The sequence below is a fragment of the Lissotriton vulgaris genome, chromosome 1_1 (genome assembly GCF_964263255.1).
Source record: "Lissotriton vulgaris chromosome 1_1, aLisVul1.2, whole genome shotgun sequence".
Classification (NCBI taxonomy): Eukaryota; Metazoa; Chordata; class Amphibia; order Caudata; family Salamandridae; genus Lissotriton; species Lissotriton vulgaris.
In genome coordinates, this window is record NC_141685.1 from 49,853,797 (window position 1) to 49,874,565 (window position 20,769).

Genomic DNA, 20,769 nt, shown 5'->3' on the forward strand with positions numbered 1-20,769 from the left:
TCACTTGCCCGTTGGCTAGTGGCCTCTGTGACGACGAGCCTTCGATGCTTGTCTGGTTGCTCCAGACTGGCCCTTGCTCCCCTGAAAAGGAGCAGCCCATCAGACCTTGCTGGTCTGATCCAGAAGCCATCTTCGAATCCTGCGTGGGTTGCATTTGCCAAGGCCTGTTGACTCCGAATCGAGAACCAACACCGCCGACAGCGAGAGCCTTCGTGGGACAGTTTGTGTCCACCACCTGGTCGTCGTTGACACCTCCTGGTCCACGTGGCAGCGGAGACAAGCTTCACGACATCACCTGATAGCAACCCGACATCACCTGGTTCCTTCCTGGTTCCTTCCTGGTCACTGGCTAGTGACCCAGACTCTGCCCCCTTTTCTTTCAGGTACTCTACATCTTCGATCAACCCATAGATCCAAACGGACTCTTCTCTCCTGGTCGCCTGCAGCACCTTTTCTCCAAGGCTCCATAGAACTCCACGACGAAACCCGACACACTTTGACACCTATGCACCTGCTTCCTGTGGGTGAGGTAACGCGAGTACTGTGGTGCTCCTGTAGAGATTTACATCCCTAGTGTCCTAGTTTTAAGTGGTTAAGTTCTAGTCCAGCCGGAAGACTTCCAAATCTGCAACTTTCTAACTTTACGCACCCATTGACTTCTATAGGTGCACCCATGTGCATTTAGACACTGCACCCGCATCCTGTGGGCCTCCTGCTCCCTAACTGCTGTTAGTCCAGTGTAGCCCCAGCGATTCCCAAGGCCCTAGGCCTTACCATTGTTTGTGACGTGGTTCTTATACCACTATTTTAATATATGGTTTTAGGGGCCACCAGGGCCTATCCATATTTGTGCAACTTTTGTATGCTATATTAAGTGTCTTGTTATACGCTTGTGCTCCTGTGCTCATAAAGAGTTAAGGGGATTTGTTTAGAAATAAATACATATATATTTTGAATATATAACCTGTGTGGTGTCCTTTCATTTGGTATTAAAAGGTTTGCATATGGTAAAACAGCTGGCTTCAATGCCCTCTTGAGTTTAGCCTAAGACTGCTTTTGTCCATGCTACCACTAGGATAGCTGGTCTATAAGGTTGACTTTAAACCATCAGCATAAGGGTTGTTTGGACTGGTGCAAGGTGCTCACTAAAATAGTGAACATCATATACCAGGCTAACTTCTCACATGATGCAGGCTCTAAATAAAGCTTCTATCCCCTGCACTTGCCAATCTTTTGTGCCCCAGACAGTTTTTGTCTCAATGTTGTCTTTCCAAGATTAAAAACCTAGTGAAGACAGTTGAGCATAAAAGGCTGGAGAATAAATTTGCTTGGTATTTGTTAACATACTTTTCATTCCTGTTTTTGTTTACATTTTTTTAGTGAAATGATTCCGGATTGGATACATTGAACTCTGAAAAGTACGGACATTTTCTAAAAAACGTTTTTGAGCTACCCTTTGGTGGCGTAGGACAATGTTCCCATTGGTTATACATTAATAAATTTCTAGGATTTGCATATTTGTGCAAGAAATGATGACCATAGTGATTATAACAATACATGTGTTCATAATCTGATGAACTTTCTAAGTATTCATGATTTGTAAAGTCCGACATCATATTATTAACAGTCTCGAAGTCCCAATCATCAGAAAATTTACTAGATGAAACAAAGTCATTCAAGGAAATCTTGAACTGGTGTGGAATCTTCAACAGCTCTGACGGGCCAAACATGTCATAATTAGTTCTGTCCCAAGCTATACTCCCTGGTATAGGACCCGCTGTGATGTTCACTGATGACAAGTCTCTTTGTTCACGATGGGATGATTTGTGTGGCTTGAGAAGTAAGTTGATGTTCTTACTTGCTGTGTCCATTGTGACATATCTTCCATTTATCAGCATTCCCAGAGTTATTACCAGAGTCAACCAAAGTAGAATAAAAAGCACACCCAACACAATCCAAAGTTCAATCCATGGTGAAACCAAATAAGTCTTTTCCAGGTGATGAAAAAGGTCTGTTGCTTGTTCTTTCAAAGATCTTTTTACTGGCGCAGTTTTAGGTTCGCTTGGATCCTCGGAAAATGTATCAAAGTTAATGAAATAGCCAGAGGCAGTTCTGTCAATTGTTGGGATTGCATCGGGATTCGTTGAACTCGCTGGAACCTCAGGATTACTTGTAACATTTGTGCAGTCAGATGCTACTTCATTGTAGACAGGCGTTTCTTGACTAACTGTTATTTGGGTTTCAAGAGGTACAAGTGCCATAGCTTTGTTGCTTAGTCCTTCATTTCGCACTGCAGATTCTTCAAAGGTGATGAGTCTCTCAGTTTGAATCTCTTGGATAGGAGCCAGAGCTGGGCGTCTGCTACATTGGCGGAGTCCACTTGGCCTACTGCTTATGATCGGCCACATGAGGTGGTTTGACCAAGTTGATAGACACGAACCTGCTCTCCTTTTTTCCAGCAAGGGGCGGCAGTAATACTGTTCTTGATCCGTGGATTGCTAGGACAGGTACGGGTTGTCAGTAAGAATGCCCAAATTCCTTCTTGTCCACGATCTTTTCTCTGACCAGATCACCAAGCATTGGGATCCAGAAAGGCCTTGCTGGGACGGTCCGTTTCTCTTCAGTGGTGGTTGGCTTCAGGAACACGTTACTTTGTTTTCTTCTTATTTCATTTAAGTCCTGTAAGACAGCCAAACTATCTTTGATATCAAAGAGTTTTTGGTCTACCATTAAAGTCTGACAATCGAGGTCCGCTCATCGACGCAGGCCGTTGGGCCTATCCACGCCGTGAGGCCCACACCTCATGGAAAGGATGCCATTCAAGAAATGCCCTGTGTGTGAAGCAAAGTTTCCATGCAGTGACCACCACGAGGTCTGTAACCTGTGCTTATCGCCAGAACACGACGAATTCAGCAGTACAGCCTGCGCGTCCTTTCGATCCAAGAAAACCATCCGAGATCAGAGAGCCCGTCGACACGACATGCAGAGATCAGCTCTGGAATCGGTGGATATCTTCGACGAGGAGGTACCGCTCGTTCCTGAAGAGGATTCCGATGATCTCCAAATCGAGGCAGACGACTCGGATGACTCCATACATTGGGTCAGTGCATGAGTACTACTGCCCCTGCACCACACACAGCACCCAAACCGAAGGCAAAGGTCAACACTCCGCCTCCGGGGCCCAGTCGAGACCGAAAAATCACTTCGAAAGCCCCGCCATCGAGCCCGGCTCCGAAGAAAATAAGTAAGCCTTCCGAGCAAGCCACACGTGCCGATCCCACCAGCTCCATCGGCAACGAAACCGAAAGTAGTCTCTGCTCCTTTGACTTCTAAAGACAAAGGTGCGAAGCCAGCATCTGAAGCCTCGAAGCCGACGAGACCAGCTTCCACTCCGAAGCCATCTCCTTCGGTATCGAAACCGACTAGGTCTGATTCGGATGCACCCAAGCGCTCGAAATAGCCTACCACACCGAAAACAACACCTTCGGTGCCGCAAACTACGCCAAAGGACACTGTAACACCTCCTAAGGCTAAAGACAAGCAGCAACCTCGTTTGGATCCGAAAAAATCGGCGCCGGCAAAGGTTACACAAGGAGAAGAACTTTATCAACCTGATCCTCTGCAAAAGAAGATCTACATTGATCCAAAGACAGGTGCTGTATCCACCATACCACACAAGAAGAGGAAGGCAGATACAACACCCACTGTAGTACCTACCAAGAAGAAGGACTCTGCCACATCTCCTGTGCACCGTTCTTCTCCTATACTTCCTTCTCCTTCATCCCCTGTTCCTCTTAACAATTCAATATAGTAATACCAACAAAACAATCTGGTGGTCTATGATATCTAAAAAACCAAAGGAGAGAGGAAACATAGAAAGAAAATGTTGGTACTTACAGACAAGTCGAATTCAAATTTAAACAACCTAAGAAATACGCACAACCCTATTCAGGGAAGATGAAAGAAGGATTTCCATCAACTGCCCTTCGTGGCCAGTGTCATCATTTGGAATCCTAGCTTCCCTGTCACATCACCCCATTAACTCAGGGGATGATACCGTGATCTGAGATTGTGACCCAGAGAGTCAGAACATCTTACACGACAATGTTAGATGACTAAAAACCTATAGTCCCAAGTACTCAGATTGAAACAAAAAATTGCAGTGCAGTGTTAGTGAGAGAATTTAAAAAGAGCATAGTAGTGAACCCAACAATTTTATTAATGTCCACTCATATGCCTTTTAAAAACAGTGCAGGTGCTGCGTTTCTAACAAATATGCCGCAGGTCTTAGGTCAACTAGTTTCAGCCAATAGAGCACACTGCCCCGGCTTTCTTCAGGACCTTCTTATATATTAGCTACTGCAACAAATAAAACAATAAAGAAATTGTAAAAAGAAAAAACATAATCACAGTGTTCACATTTGTGAATACCACAAATACCTCTATACAGGATGGAGGATTCCCACACCTACAGAGGAAGAAACACAACTATACCTTTAGATTAATCATGAACTGAGTACCACACAGTCCCCTCTCTTCTCCAATATAAAACTTGTAAGTAGGTACACTCACCTATCCTGTGTAGGGTTAGGCCTCACCTCACCTGGCACAGACTCAGGTTTTGCAGGAGACCCCGCCCTAGAAAAGAATGTGATGATAAACTCTCATTCACATTAAAACACATAAAAGCTATGTATGAACCACAGTGATTGCCTAAATGACGATCTCTGATACACTGTGATCTCTATCCTGTCTCCCTAACAAGCTAGACTGTCTGTCCTATTCTGTCAATGTGTATATACAAGGCATCCACAAGGTTTGATTTTAAATCCTGTGTCTTGTAAAAATGGAAGAGCTCGATTAATTGTGTGGAAAATGGTGTCACGAGGATTTCAAAGCGCTTCCCTTGTCAAACGGAGCCTGATTGACTCGGAAAAAGTAACCTGCCAACTGAGCTCAGACATTGCTCACGGCATCACCAGAAACACATGCGTGAGTGAGAACCCAGCTCCCAAGAATATATTAACCACAGCTTCATTATGCCGATTTGGGTCCCAATCCAAAAATAGAAAGCTGTAAAAGGAATATGAAATGCTACACCAAACTGAAAGAAAAACAAGGCCTGAGGAATATGTTAAATATGTAAACCACAGCTCCATTCTGCCGGTTTTGGTACCACCCCAGTTACCAAGTGCTGTCCCAAAAATATGCGATGCTACACAAAGCTACAAACCACTTGACCTAAGTAATTTATCCACCCTGCTTACCTTTCCGTCGGTGTCCCAGTCTGTCTTCTGAGCCCGGGGAAGGTAGCAAACACCAGCAAGCGGCCATTGTTAACTTTGAGTACAAGTCACATGAGACCAGTCACGTGGTCTCAAAAAACAAGACAACTACAAAATGACATCATCGCCATTCAAGGAGTAGTTCATTTGTTATTCGAAACACCCTCACTGATCATAAGTGCAGATCTTCAATACCCGCTCTATGTCTAATGTGCGTGGTTCGTAAAGGACCAAAACGAAGTCCAAAAGTCATGTTTATGTAGACTAAAAGAAGAAATCTAAATGTTCATAACCCTATTGCAAACGGCAGAAGCAGAAATTCTTACTGTTGCCAATTCTTAAGGTCACATTTAGGCATTTGTATGTTGATAAACACAAGCTGTAATTCATTTTGCCACATTCAGTCTGTTACTCCTATTTCTAGTTTGAAACACAGACTGCTCAATATCGTCGTCATGTCGTGCACTGTAATTGCCCAATATCGAGCTTCCAGAAATAAAAAGATATTTATTAAGATATTTATTTGAAAAAGCGAGGTCCAAAAACTTTGTGCTAATGTGGCCCTATCTTGATGTCTTAATGTTGCCTGCCTACCCCTAGGTAATCCATGTCGATATTTTGCTGTTAATAATTCCTAAGAGTGCATACACACATTTGCATGGTGATAAACATAGAAAAGGGGCCTTTTGCCAACTACAGTATGATACTCCTATTCTGAGGATAAGCCACTCATTGACCTCATCATATCGTAAACTGTAATTTCCAAATTTAGCACACTTGGAAGAACCCAGAAACGCGATAGTTGTACCACGCCAGCGCGGTTTAGCAGTTGTCTATCCTTCTAGCATCTGCAGCTGATAGATCTTCGATCCATCTCCATAAGACAAAGTTTAATGTGCCCACCACTAGAGTGGAACTAAAACATTGGGACGAACAGTGTCTATATGGGAATCAAGTGGCCCTCATAATAGGGTCCAAGGAATCTATGCAACCCCTACTAGTCTGGCAAGTGAACTATTCCGTAAATCAATGGCATGTAAATCACTACTGCAATATGACAGCCAACATCCCAAGTCTTTAAGGGACAATTTACCGTTTGGCAAATTTTTGCGCGTGAGGCGCAACTGTTCCACTATGGACAGGTATAAACATCATGCCAGTAACTTATCGATACACCAGATTGTTTTGTTGTTATTAAGTAGAGGATTGGGGGATTCAATCTGCTGTAGGTCTTTAAATATGTTCCCCTTGACCCTTACTTCATAGAGGATTTGTTTTTGTGGCAATTGTGTGCAGCTGATGGCTGCGGGTCTTTTATTTCACATTATTTGTTACCGGACAAGTACACACACGTGGGTGTATTGTGTTCTGTCCTGGTTCTCTAAAAGTAAGAGCCAGTTGATCTCTATATCCTGTCTTCCTTCTATTTGTGACTAGAAGTTTTTATCCTGTTCCAATCTTGCTGATCAAGACGTCGTCTGATCATGGCGGAGTTCAGCGGTTTGGCATTTGATGATGCCACCTATCAGAGTATACTTGATAATACTCCTAGTATATTAGACAACTTTATCAGTCCATCTACATCTGCAGCTGATGACTGGGATTCGGTTACCACCCTGAAGAAATCCCACTCACTCACCGTCATACATGGTGCCATTATGGCGAAGTATTTGCGCGGTAATTGCGCACCTCCAGGATTGATTGTGACCAATGCATCCAGGCTACTTTTTGCAGGACAAAGCAATTCGCAAGCATTGGTCCCTAATAGCCTGGGGGGTGTATCAGGGACTGGTTACTTTTAATTATATGCACTGCCAAGAGGATAGCTGATGCTATTTTGATGGAAATACAGGTGATGGAAGCCCAGATAAAGACCAAGGTCACTAGCATTATCTTCAAGAAAAATCAAGAAGAATCCAACAAAGCCAACAAAGATCTTAAAGATTCCATTCTTAAATCCAAAATTGATAAATTCAAAAAGGATTTGGCAAAGTTCAAGCATGAGGTGGTGTATCCTTACACCAGTGACGATTATGTGGCACCTACCTTTAACAACAGGGGTAAACGCCTGGGCTCTACATACTCTGGGAGTAGTTTGGATGGGATTCAAGTGATTCTGATCTCACAGTTAATAATTGTCAAAAGTATAGAGGCGGGTGGAGGAGATCTTTTAGGAGAGGATACAGTGGCCCAGCTTATCAACATTGGTGGCCACCGACCCCATGGGGTTTTCCTCCTCATTTTCAACCACCAGGCCCTTGGCAGTCATATCAACCGGAATTTCCTCAACAGCCTTTTTTAGGGGCAGGCCAAGGCAGATCAAGGGGCCGATGTTGGAACCAACAGAATTATCAAACACAGGTCCATTGGAACCAACCTCCGGAAGTACCCAACCAGATTGAGACCCGCTCCAAAACCAAACAAGGCCAGAATCAGGAGTAGAGGGAGGGACAATGCAACAAGATTTGATAGTCAACTTGAGTAAGAGGGTACTGACACAAGATGAGATCGCAGTCCTGAACAGGGGCCTGGGTTTTGTGACAACTAATAGTGGAGATGATTTCACAATACATTGTGAACTAGCACATTTTTTCCGCAAGGTTTGTTTGCACCATTTCTTTAAAGATAAAAACAGCCTGAAAATGAACAAGATCTTATCAATACGGGGCTGAAGAATCGGTCTACATTTAACCCTCCTCTGCACAGTGTGCCCCCTCAAGTACTAGCGTTTGAAAGGGTGGTACTAGAAGAAGTCAAGACCCTCTGTGCCAACAAATTGGCTTTTGTAGTTTGGTTTGCCCTGTTCCCATCATGCACTGGGACAGGAACAGACTAATTTGCATACAGCCAGGTTCTGAAACTGGGATGGTGCAGTGAGCTAAAAAACGGTGTTGGATCTAGCCCAGATCTCTTGACTGGGTGAGAGTTTTCTGCTTAATTCAGAGACTCTGTCCCTCACCACCCCTTGATGTAAATATTTTTGTCCACCCTAAGCGTGGAAGGGTATACTCAGACATGAGTCCCTTGCTCATTGCACCATCAGGATTCAAGCAAACCGGGCCGAAGACGGCTGTAATGCCAGAAACCGGTCCCCGGGAGCTTGTTTCCTTCCCAGTGTAAGAATTGGCTTTTGTAGTTTGGTTTGCCCTGTTCCCATCATGCACTGGGACAGGAACAGACTAATTTGCATACAGCCAGGTTCTGAAACTGGGATGGTGCAGTGAGCTAAAAAACGGTGTTGGATCTAGCCCAGATCTCTTGACTGGGTGAGAGTTTTCTGCTTAATTCAGAGACTCTGTCCCTCACCACCCCTTGTTGTAAACATTTTTGTCCACCCTAAGCGTGGAAGGGTATACTCAGACATGAGTCCCTTGCTCATTGCACCATCAGGATTCAAGCAAACCGGGCCGAAGACGGCTGTAATGCCAGAAACCGGTCCCCGGGAGCTTGTTTCCTTCCCAGTGTTAGAATTGGCTTTTGTAGTTTGGTTTGCCCTGTTCCCATCATGCACTGGGACGGGAACAGACTAATTTGCATACAGCCAGGTTCTGAAACTGGGATGGTGCAGTGAGCTAAAAAACGGTGTTGGATCTAGCCCAGATCTCTTGACTGGGTGAGAGTTTTCTGCTTAATTCAGAGACTCTGTCCCTCACCACCCCTTGTTGTAAATACTTTTGTCCACCCTAAGCGTGGAAGGGTATACTCAGACATGAGTCCCTTGCTCATTGCACCATCAGGAATCAAGAAAACCGGGCCGAAGACGGCTGTAATGCCAGAAACCGGTCCCCGGGAGCTTGTTTCCTTCCCAGTGTAAGAATTGGCTTTTGTAGTTTGGTTTGCCCTGTTCCCATCATGCACTGGGACAGGAACAGACTAATTTGCATACAGCCAGGTTCTGAAACTGGGATGGTGCAGTGAGCTAAAAAACGGTGTTGGATCTAGCCCAGATCTCTTGACTGGGTGAGAGTTTTCTGCTTAATTCAGAGACTCTATCCCTCACCACCCCTTGTTGTAAACAACAATAAGCATGCATATAGTAACATCCCCTCCAAAGAGTTGAAAGCCTTGACTGCACTGACCAAAGATCAGACCATTACAATCAAACCCGCTGATAACGGCGGGGCCACGGTCATCATGGACACTGAGATGTACCGGGCTGAGTGTCTACGCCAACTGAGCGATAGAAGGTGCTATCGCCCCCTCAAAGAAGATCCTACTCCCAAGCTAAGCAGGATAATAATGGATTCTGTGGATGAGGCCCTGAATGAAGGATGGATCACGAGCCAAGAGTCGACTTATTTACAGACAAGTCACCCTGTGATGCCCTATTTTTATATCCTTCCAAAAGTGCATAAAGCACAGAGGCCACCACCAGGAAGACCCATTATATCAGATATTGGCTCATGTTTGGAACCATTGTCTACCTTTGTAGATTTTTTCCTGAGACCCATTGTACGGAATATGCCCACCTATTTGCAGGACATAAAGGATGTGCTGAGGCTTTTACCAAATGTGGATTTCGACCCTGAATGTGACCTTTTGGTTTCATTCGATGTCGAATCCCTCTATACCTCCATACCCCAGGACGAAACCCTGGAAACTATTTCAGACATTCTAAATAATACTGAATTGAATTCCATCACCCCAGTAAGTTTCATTATGTCATTAGCATTTTTGGCTATGAAGGAATTTTTTTTCCAGTTTGAGGACACGTACTATCTTCAAGTGTCCGGCACGAGTATGGGTAGTGTTTATGCGCCCAGTTTGGCGAACTTATACGTGCATAATTTTGAACAGAACCATGTGCTGACAAACACCAACCCCTTCCACAAGACGATTAGACTGTGGAAACGTTACATTGACGATATCCTGGTGGTATGGCGATGCAATAAAGACTCTGTACAATCATTTCACTCGTGGCTAAATGCACAGAGTGACTACCTGAAATTCACCCTGGAGGTGGATAGGTCCAAAGTCTCTTTTTTGGATCTGTCAATCTATGCAACCCCTACTGGTCTGGCAAGTGAACTATTCCGTAAATCAATGGCATGTAACTCACTACTGCGGTATGACAGCCAACATCCCAAGTCTTTAAGGGACAATTTACCGTTTGGCCAATTTTTGTGCGTGAGGCGCAACTGTTCCACTATGGACAGGTATAAACATCATGCCAGTAACTTATCGAAACAACTGAATGATAAAATGTATCCTCATAGATTGATCAAACAAGCGTGCAAACGGGCCTCTAACAACCACAGAGAGGTTCTTCTTGAACCGAAAGTGGAGAAAACTCCTCTGGGCCGGATGACTTTCGTAAACACCTTCAGTACCCTGAGTAATGGGATACAGAAATGTATCCGGAGAAATTGGCGGTTTCTGAATACTAGGACAGAAAAAATTCCAATGCCCCTGTTTGCTTTTAAACGCGGACGGAATCTGCGTGACACCCTTGTACATACCCGTCCAAGTATCCAAACACAAATTGAACCTAATACCCTGTGGAACTTGCCTCCGGTGCAGGGGCACTTTCCAAGTTGAAATTGTTCTGTATGTCCCCAAACAAGACAGTCGAAAACGGTAGACATTGGGACACCAAGACCATGGATACAATCGCATTTTTCGAATTGTAATAGCAACAATTTGAAATACGTCCCTTTCTTCCGGAATCAGCCATTAAAACATTGGTCACCTCTCTTGTCCTCTCTGCTCTGGATTACTGTAACGGCCTTTTCCTCAATACCCAATCCAGAGTAATAACCAAACTACAGACAATCCAGAACGCAGCAGCACGTCTGCTCTCTGGTAAAACAAAATACGAATCAATATCCAAAAGTATAAAGGATTACCACTGGCTCACCATTCGAAACAGAATCCATTTTAAGTCCCTCTGTATCGTGTTCAAGGCGCTTAACAACCAAGGACCCCACTTTCTGAAAGAACAGCTTCAACGATACAGACCTAGCAGAGTTCTACGCTCAAATACTCTCAGTCAACTGGTCGTTCCTCGCACAAAAACGGCATCTTGGGGCAATCGTCGCTTTTTGGTGGCTGCCCCAAAGCTCTGGAACACCCTACCCCTAAACATCAGGGAGAGTTCCTCCCTCCTTCAATTCCGCAAGCTCCTAAAAATGTGGCTCTTCGATCAATAACTGCTCCTTCCTCACGCTAATTATCATAAATAACTGGTTTTATTAGCGCCAAGACGCCTGAGGGTATATGATGCGCTTTACAAATACCAAAAATAAATAAATAAATAAACATGATCGAGTGTCCCTGTAGAGATCGTTATGTGGGAATGACTACCCGTAAAGTGCGTCAGCGGATGTTGGAGCACAAAAGCACCTTGCGCTGTAGAAAGTCCAACACTAAATTGACAAAACATTTTACAGAGGCTAATCATAGGCCAGATGACTACCAATGGACGGTGTTAGAAAAACCCTGTATACCACCCCATGTTAAAGATAGAACCAAGTTCCTATTCCAAATAGAACAAAGATGGGTTTTCAGGCTTAATAGTGATACCCTAGGTCTCAACGACACGATTCCTTGGACCCTATTATGAGGGCCACTTGATTCCCATATAGACACTGTTCATCCCAATGTTTTAGTTCCACTCTAGTGATGGGCACATTAAACTTTGTCTGATAGAGATGGATCGGAGATCTTTATTTTATTTATTTATTTATTTTATATTCTTGTAAAGCGCCAGACTAGACCCCCGAAGGGGTATCTCCGCGCTATTGCTGCAACAAGGAGAGTTCTGATTTAAATTGTATGTCCAAACTAAAATAAAAATCTACAGGGCATTATTTGCTAGGGTACAAATAGGTTTTTAAAATTTTCCGGAAAGTCAGGTGACTAGAGAGAGATCTTAATTCCGGAGGCAGAGAATTCCAGAGTATTGGTCCGGCATGGGCTAGTGCACGGCCGCCTTGTCTGGTCTTTTTTACTCTGGGTACTTGCAGTAACTGCTGATGACTTGAGCGCAAAAGGCGCCCTGGGGTGTAGGGCTGGAAAATTTTGGTCATGTATTTCGGGCCCTCCCCTATCATACTCTTATGGATAGTACATAGCGTTTTAAACTGGACTCGTTTCCTCACTGGGAGCCAGTGGAGTCTCATCAGCAGGGGATATAAGGGTGTCCTTGGAGGGGCATTCAGGATAATCCTTGCAGCTGTATTTTGGATTACCTGCAGTTTACTAAGTTGCTCCTCGTTAGCTCCAAGGAGCAAACCATTGCAATAATCAACCCTGCTGATGACAAGAGCCTGTACAAGCGTCTTTCTATGATGGTCCGGTATGAAGGGGAAAACACGTCTTAACATACCAATAGCCCGAAAGCAGTTTCCAGCAACTTGGTTAACGTGGCCTTTGAAAGTAAGTTGCTGATCAAAAGCACTCCCAGGTTCCTGACTGTACTCTTGGGAATAGGGACAGGGCCCAGCTCTAAGGGCCACCAGTCGGATGCCCAGTGTGTCGTCGCTTGCCCAAAACACATGACCTCCGTCTTCCCTACATTACACTGCAGACAGTTAGATGACATCCACTCTGCAATGGCTCTCATGCCATCTGCAAAAGATCTTTTTATTGCAGGTGTAAGGTTTTTGAAGGGAAAAAGGAGTTGGGTGTCGTCGGCATACGACACTGGGGTGAAGCCGAAAGATCTAGCTAAGTTGGCTAAGGGGGCCACATACACATTGAAGAGTGTAGGACTCAAGCACGAGCCTTGTGGCACTCCCTTATTGAGCTCCCTAAGAGTGGATTTGTGGGAGCCCAGCCTAACTTCTTGATAACGACCAGTCAAAAAGCTCTTCATCCATGCCAGAGCCTCTCCCTCTACACCCACCTCGCCTAGGCGGCTGAGGAGCACCGTGTGAGACACCGTATCAAAAGCGGCGGAAAGATCCAACAGCACCAGAATCATTGCGCTGCCTTCATCCAGTGCCATTTTGATGTTGTTGGTCACCGTCTGAAGGGCTGATTCTGTGCTGTGGTTTGGCCTGAACCCTGATTGCGAATGGTCCAGGCCGTCCGTCGCCTCAAGATGTTGAGAGAGATAGGTGTTCACATGCCTCTCCGTAACCTTGCCCAGGTAGGGTAGGAGGGAGATAGGTCGTAAATTGGAGAGGTCTGTCCATGGGGAAGATGCCTTTTTCCTAATCGGGTTCACCACCGCCTTTTTCCAGTCTGCTGGAACCTGACCTTTAGTTAGTGAAGTGTTCACCAAATCTAATATGGGAGGTCCCAGGAGGGAAGTCATGGGGCCAATCATCTTGGCGGGAATAAGGTCACTTGGCGATCCTGATTTAATTTGGCTGCAAAGGGAGAGGAGCTCTGTATTAGTAATTGGGGGAAAGGATGTTAGAAGTATTTTATTGTTGTTTGTTGCCGGGGTCAGAGGATGACCATTGGTAGTTTTATTTATAGCGCTGTTGGCTGCTACTATTTTTTCATAGATGTTATTTATTTTATCCTCAAAAAATGTCGATACTTCATCACATAGGTCTTGTGAGAAGTCCTCTGAGCTCTCACATGCGGTCGGTTTAATGAAGTTCTGAAGAATATTAAAAAGCTCCTTAGAGCAATTGCCTGCTTGTGATATCTGTAGCGTTATGTGCTGTTTTCTGGCAAGTTTAATATTCTTGTAGTACTTTGATTGAGCGTCTAAGAAAACTGCTCTGCTACTCTCGGTTTTCCTTTTTCTCCAGGCTTTCTCAGCTCGCCTACAGTTTTGCTTTTCTGCTCTCAGTTCGTGGGTATACCAGCTATCTTGTTTGGACACAGGATATTGTTTATGCTTTTTTAAGGGGGCTACAATGTCGATGGCTTGCTTTATAGAAATGTTAAGTTTAGCTAAAGCCGTATCGGCTGTGTCTGTTGCCAAAATTTCCGGATCTTTCCAGAATTCCTGGATTTTGTTAGCAGTGACTTTGTGCCATTGTCGTCGCCAGATGGGAGGAAGAGAGACACTCTTAGCAGTACTTAATGGAGTTACTAATAAAAATTCTAACATTGAGTGGTCTGTCCATGATACTTCTTTTGCTGGAGAGCAGATGACTTCGGCACAATTAGAAAAAAGTAAATCCAGCATATGTCCTCCTCTATGAGTGGGACCTTGGTTTTGTAATTCTAGACCTAGATTAGAAAGGTCAGTAATCAGGTCAGTGGATTCGGAAAGTGTGGGTAAGTCTACATGTATATTAAAATCACCCAAAAGAAGAAAATCTTCTTTGGATTTAATGTGAGGGGCTAAAATTTCCTGCAGAGTAAGTGCAAATTTAGGGTTAGGTCCTGGGGGTCGATAGACCAGAGCACCTTTCCAGGTGATGTGGTTAGTAAGTGTAAGTTTAAAAATCATTGTTTCTAGCTGTGGGTGCATATGTTGTTCACTAATAGTCACTTTTATACAATCTTTATATATAATAGCAAGACCCCCTCCAGTTTTAATGTCTCTGTCTAAATGTTTGATTTTATACCCAGAGGGAATCCCCATAGCGATGGCAGTAACTGTGTGGGGTTTTAGCCATGTTTCAACAAGAAAACAAATATCTGGCTGCATAGTATGAATTAGATCCCAAACCTCATGTTGATGTTTGGGTAAAGATCGCACATTTAGTAGAAAGCTCTTAAGGCCCGGTAAGGGGGATTTAGGGTCTGAGTGAGGTATGTCATTCTTTGCAAGACGCCGACATTGCAAACAGGAGAAGGCTCCCTCTACACGGTGCCATGGTATTTTGGTGCTACATAGCAACGGTGGTCTAAGGGTCAGTAGCGTTTGGCGGGAATACGTAATTAGCCGTGAACCCTTACCGGTAGAGGCATTTTGCGAAATATCATAGTCCATAGCCCTCGCCCCGTCCTGTCGCGGACGGGCGCAGACGGGCTTTTCTTTGGCGCTTCTTAGGCGCGCTTCTTAGGCGCCCCCTGCGCGCAACCGCTGCGCGCTTCCTGGAAGGGCGTGGCTAAATAGCCCGGAGTGAGGTAGCCACTAGAGCGCTAACCTCAAATCCGGGACAACCGGAAGTGCTGCCTGCCTGGCTCTGCCTGTCCGCCCTCCGCTCAACGGCACTGGTTGCCGAGTCGGACCGAGGCGGGCAGGCGATGGAATCGAGCCCAGGCTATCAGCTGCAGATGCTAGAAGGATAGACAACCGCTAAACCGCGCTGGCGTGGTACAACTATCTCGCTTCTGGGTTCTTCCAAGTGTGCTAAATTTGGAAATTACAGTTTACGATATGATGAGATCAATGAGTGGCCTCGGGATAAGAGTATCATACTGTAGTTGGCAAAAGGCCCTTTTTCTATGTTTATCACCATGCAAATGTCTGTATGCACTCTTAGGAATTATTAACAGCAAGAATATCGACATGGATTGCCTAGGGGTAGGCTGGAAACATTAATCATCGAGATAGGGCCACATTAGCACAAAGTTTTTGGACCTCGCTTTTTCAAATAAATATCTTTTTATTTCTGGAAGCTCGATATTGGGCAATTACAGTGCACGACATGACGACGATATTGAGCAGTCTGTGTTTCAAACTCGAAATAGGAGTAACAGACTGAATGTGGCAAAAGGAATTACAGCTTGTGTTTATCAACATACAAATGCCTAAATGTGATCTTAAGAATTGGCAACAGTAAGAATTTCTGCTTCTGTCGTTTGCAATAGGGTTATAAACATTTAGATTTCTTCTTTTAGTCTACATAAACATGACTTTTGGACTTCGTTTTGGTCCTTTACGAACCACGCACATTAGACATAGAGCGGGTATTGAAGATCTGCACTTATGATCAGTGGGGTGTTTCGAATAACAAATGAACTACTCCTTGAATGGCAATTATGTCATTTTGTAGTTGTCTTGTTTTTTGAGACCACGTGACTGGTCTCATGTGACTCGTACTCAAAGTTAACAATGGCCGCTTGCTGGTGTTTGCTACCTTCCCCGGGCTCAGAAGACAGACTGGGACACCGACGGAAAGGTAAGCAGGGTGGATAAATTACTTAGGTCAAGTGGTTTGTAGCTTTGTGTAGCATCGCATATTTTTGGGACAGCACTTGGTAACTGGGGTGGTACCAAAACCGGCAGAATGGAGCTGTGGTTTACATATTTAACATATTCCTCAGGCCTTGTTTTTCTTTCAGTTTGGTGTAGCATTTCATATTCCTTTTACAGCTTTCTATTTTTGGATTGGGACCCAAATCGGCATAATGAAGCTGTGGTTAATATATTCTTGGGAGCTGGGTTCTCACTCACGCATGTGTTTCTGGTGATGCCGTGAGCAATGTCTGAGCTCAGTTGGCAGGTTACTTTTTCCGAGTCAATCAGGCTCCGTTTGACAAGGGAAGCGCTTTGAAATCCTCGTGACACCATTTTCCACACAATTAATCGAGCTCTTCCATTTTTACAAGACACAGGATTTAAAATCAAACCTTGTGGATGCCTTGTATATACACATTGACAGAATAGGACAGACAGTCTAGCTTGTTAGGGAGACAGGATAGAGATCACAGTGTATCAGAGATCGTCATTTAGGCAATCACTGTGGTTCATTCATAGCTTTTATGTGTTTTAATGTGAATGAGAGTTTATCATCACATTCTTTTCTAGGGCGGGGTCTCCTGCAAAACCTGAGTCTGTGCCAGGTGAGGTGAGGCCTAACCCTACACAGGATAGGTGAGTGTACCTACTTACAAGTTTTATATTGGAGAAGAGAGGGGACTGTGTGGTACTCAGTTCATGATTAATCTAAAGGTATAGTTGTGTTTCTTCCTCTGTAGGTGTGGGAATCCTCCATCCTGTATAGAGGTATTTGTGGTATTCACAAATGTGAACACTGTGATTATGTTTTTTCTTTTTACAATTTCTTTATTGTTTTATTTGTTGCAGTAGCTAATATATAAGAAGGTCCTGAAGAAAGCCGGGGCAGTGTGCTCTATTGGCTGAAACTAGTTGACCTAAGACCTGCGGCATATTTGTTAGAAACGCAGCACCTGCACTGTTTTTAAAAGGCATATGAGTGGACATTAATAAAATTGTTGGGTTCACTACTATGCTCTTTTTAAATTCTCTCACTAACACTGCACTGCAATTTTTTGTTTCAATCTGAGTACTTGGGACTATAGGTTTTTAGTCATCTAACATTGTCGTGTAAGATGTTCTGACTCTCTGGGTCACAATCTCAGATCACGGTATCATCCCCTGAGTTAATGGGGTGATGTGACAGGGAAGCTAGGATTCCAAATGATGACACTGGCCACGAAGGGCAGTTGATGGAAATCCTTCTTTCATCTTCCCTGAATAGGGTTGTGTGTATTTCTCAGGTTGTTTAAATTTGAATTTGACTTGTCTGTAAGTACCAACATTTTCTTTCTATGTTTCCTCTGTCCTTTGGTTTTTTAGATATCATTTTATTTATTTATCATAGACCACCAGATTGCTTTGTTGTTATTAAGTAGAGGATTGGGGGATTCAATCTGCTGTAGGTCTTTAAATATGTTCCCATTGACCCTTACTTCCTAGAGGAGTTGTTTTTGTGGCCTCTTAACAATTCACCACAGATTTCCCCTTCACATTCTCCTCTTCTGTCTTCACACTCACCTGAAAATGATGATGAGTATAGTTTAGGAAGAGGGATAGACCCAGATGAGCCTTTCCCATACCCTATAGATGATACAGACTGGGAGTACCCGAACCCACAGGATGCACCAGATATTCCTGACCCACAGTCATACCCATCAAAACCTTCTCCCTCAGAAGATAATATTAGTTTTGGACACCTGCTGAACAGAGCTGCCATTTACCATGGAGTCACTATGCACTCTGATGAGGCAGAGGAAGATTTTCTTTTAGACACATTTTATTAATCGCAAAGGTCTGTTCAAATTCTTCCTATGATTAAAGGGGTCATCAAACACGCTCCAGAGATATTTAAAGACCCCGTACGTACTAGGATCCGAAACCCTAGAATAGAGAAAAAATATAGGCCTGCACCTGCATCCAGCCTACATTAAAGGACAACTACCATTAGATTCACTAGTTGTATCAAATGCTAGGAAAAGGGCAAATTCACAAATATCAGGGGAGACACCCCCACCTGACAAAGAATCTAAAGTAATAGATGCTTCAGGCAAAAGGATAGCTGTGCAAGCTTCTAACATATGGCGTATAGCTAACACACAAGCCCTCCTTTCAAGATATGATAGGGCTCTTTATGATCAGTTAGAGAAACTACTGGAACATCTACCTCACCAATATAAGGCGCAGGCAAACAACCTTATACAAGAAGGCAAGCTAATTTCCAACGCCTCAATCAAGTGTGCACTTGATGTGGCAGACACTGCATCCAGAGCTGTCAACACTAGTGTCATACTTAGAAGACATGCGTGGCTACGCATTTCAGGATTTAAACAGGAAGTGCAAACTACCATTTTAAATCAACCATTTAATCAAAAACAATTGTTCGGACCAGAGGTAGACACATCACTTGAAAAGATGAAGAAGGATACAGATACTGCCAAATCTATGGGAGCTTTACAGTCCACACAAGCTAAAAGTTCCTTTCGTCGCTCCTTCTGCAGATGAGGCTCCAAACATTCTGGAGCAGACAATACAACATCCTTTAAATCAAACACACAAACATCCTCTAACAAAGGATATTTTAGAGGAGGATATGGAGGAAACAACAACAAAGGAAGAGGTCGGGGTAACAACAATAATCGAACCTCCTCCAACACAAAACAGTGACTTTCCTCTGCTCCCCCAACAGCATTCAACTCCTGTGGGGGGGGGGCAGATTAACACAGTTCCTACCTGTCTGGAATTCCATCACAACAGACAAGTGGGTAAGACAAATTATCCAGTCTGGCTACTGCCTGGAACTTACAGCAACCCCTCCACACATACCACCCAGACAGCGTCCAATGTCGGCAGAACACCTTACTGTGCTCAAACAAGAATTCCTGTCACTTCTTCAAAAGGACGCAATAGAAATAGTTCCTTTACAACACCAAGGAACAGGGGTTTACTCACTGTATTTTCTAATACCCAAGAAAGATGGGACTCTAAGACCAATACTAGACATCAGGCCCCTCAATAATTTCATACAATCAGATCATTTTCACATGATCACTTTACAAAAAGTGCTCCCACTGCTGCAACAAGGCGATTTCCTTACAACACTAGATCTAAACGATCACATTCCTATGCATCCTGCTCACAGGAAGTATCTAAGGTTTGTACTTGAAGGACAACATTATCAATTCAAAGTCCTTCCATTCGGAGTTACAACAGCACCAATAGTATTTACAAAGTGCCTAGCAGTAGTAGCAGCACATCTAAGGAGACAACAAATACATGTCTTCCCTTATCTAGACGATTGGCTCATAAAAGCCAAGTCATTCAATCAGTGTGTTCAACATACACATCAAACAATTCAAACATTGCACGACTTAGGGTTCACAATCAACTACACCAAGCCACACCCTCTCATACACATCAGTATCTAGGGGCTACAATAAACACGTCAACAGCTCTAGCGTATCCCAGTCCAGCAACGATACAGAGCATTCAGTCCTTAGTCGCAGTCTTCCAACATCAACAATCTCTGCATCCAGAGTGTTCATGAGACTGATAGGCATGATAGCATCTTGCATTTCCATAGTACCATATGCAAGACTGCAGATGCGTCCGTTACAGGAATGTCTAGCACAACAATGGAACCAGGCTCAAGGGCAACTAACAGACCTAGTGTTGGTAGACAGCCGCACACATCGCTCTCTGCAGTGGTGGAACACCAAAAACTTGACAAGGGGGCGGCCGTTCCTCGAACCAGTTCCAGAAATAGTACTCACAGCAGACGCATCTCTCACAGGATGGGGAGCTCATCTCCTACATCATACAACTCAAGGGCAATGGACCACTCAACAAAGACTGCTCCATATCAACCATCTAGAGCTGCTAGCAATATTCCTAGCACTCAAAACATTCCAACTACAAGTACAAAACAAAGCTGTCTTAATCCGGACGGACAACATGACAGCCATGTATTATATACAAAAACAGGGGGGGGGGGGGACGCTCTCTACAACTGTCCCAGCTCGCACAGAACATTTGGAGATGGGCCATCCCACAAAACATATATCTGATGGCAGAGCACCTTCCAGGAGTTCACAATCAGATAGCCGATCTGTTGAGACGGCAGACACAACAAATTCACGAATGGGAACTACATCCGCAAGTTCTTCAACCATTCTTTCACAAGTGGGGGCAATCAAACATAGATGTGTTCGCCACACATGAAAATGCAAAATGCCCACTCTTCGCCGCCAGGTTTCCACACCCGCTGTCCAAGGTCTATGCGATATGGATGAACTGGTCAGGCAGATTTGCGTACGCTTTTCCGCCAATACCACTAATACCACTAGTAGTACGCAAGCTGAGACAACAGTCTCTCAAATTAATCCTGGTAGCTCCCACATGGGCATG

At 44.1% G+C, this 20,769-nt stretch overlaps 2 protein-coding genes across 2 annotated transcripts in view; both read left to right on the forward strand.

Annotated features, from left to right (window-relative positions):
• The window catches only part of LOC147737194 (uncharacterized), a 28,004-nt gene extending 20,417 nt beyond the window's left edge, over nt 1–7,587 (forward strand). The window contains exon 5 of the mRNA XM_086923122.1: nt 7,138–7,587. Coding sequence (XP_086779248.1) covers nt 7,138–7,587 — 450 coding nt within the window. The remainder of the gene's footprint in view (nt 1–7,137) is intronic.
• LOC147737193 (uncharacterized) overlaps nt 1–20,769 on the forward strand; it is a 132,846-nt gene that overhangs the window by 53,851 nt on the left and 58,226 nt on the right. The gene's annotated exons all lie outside the window — the stretch shown is intronic.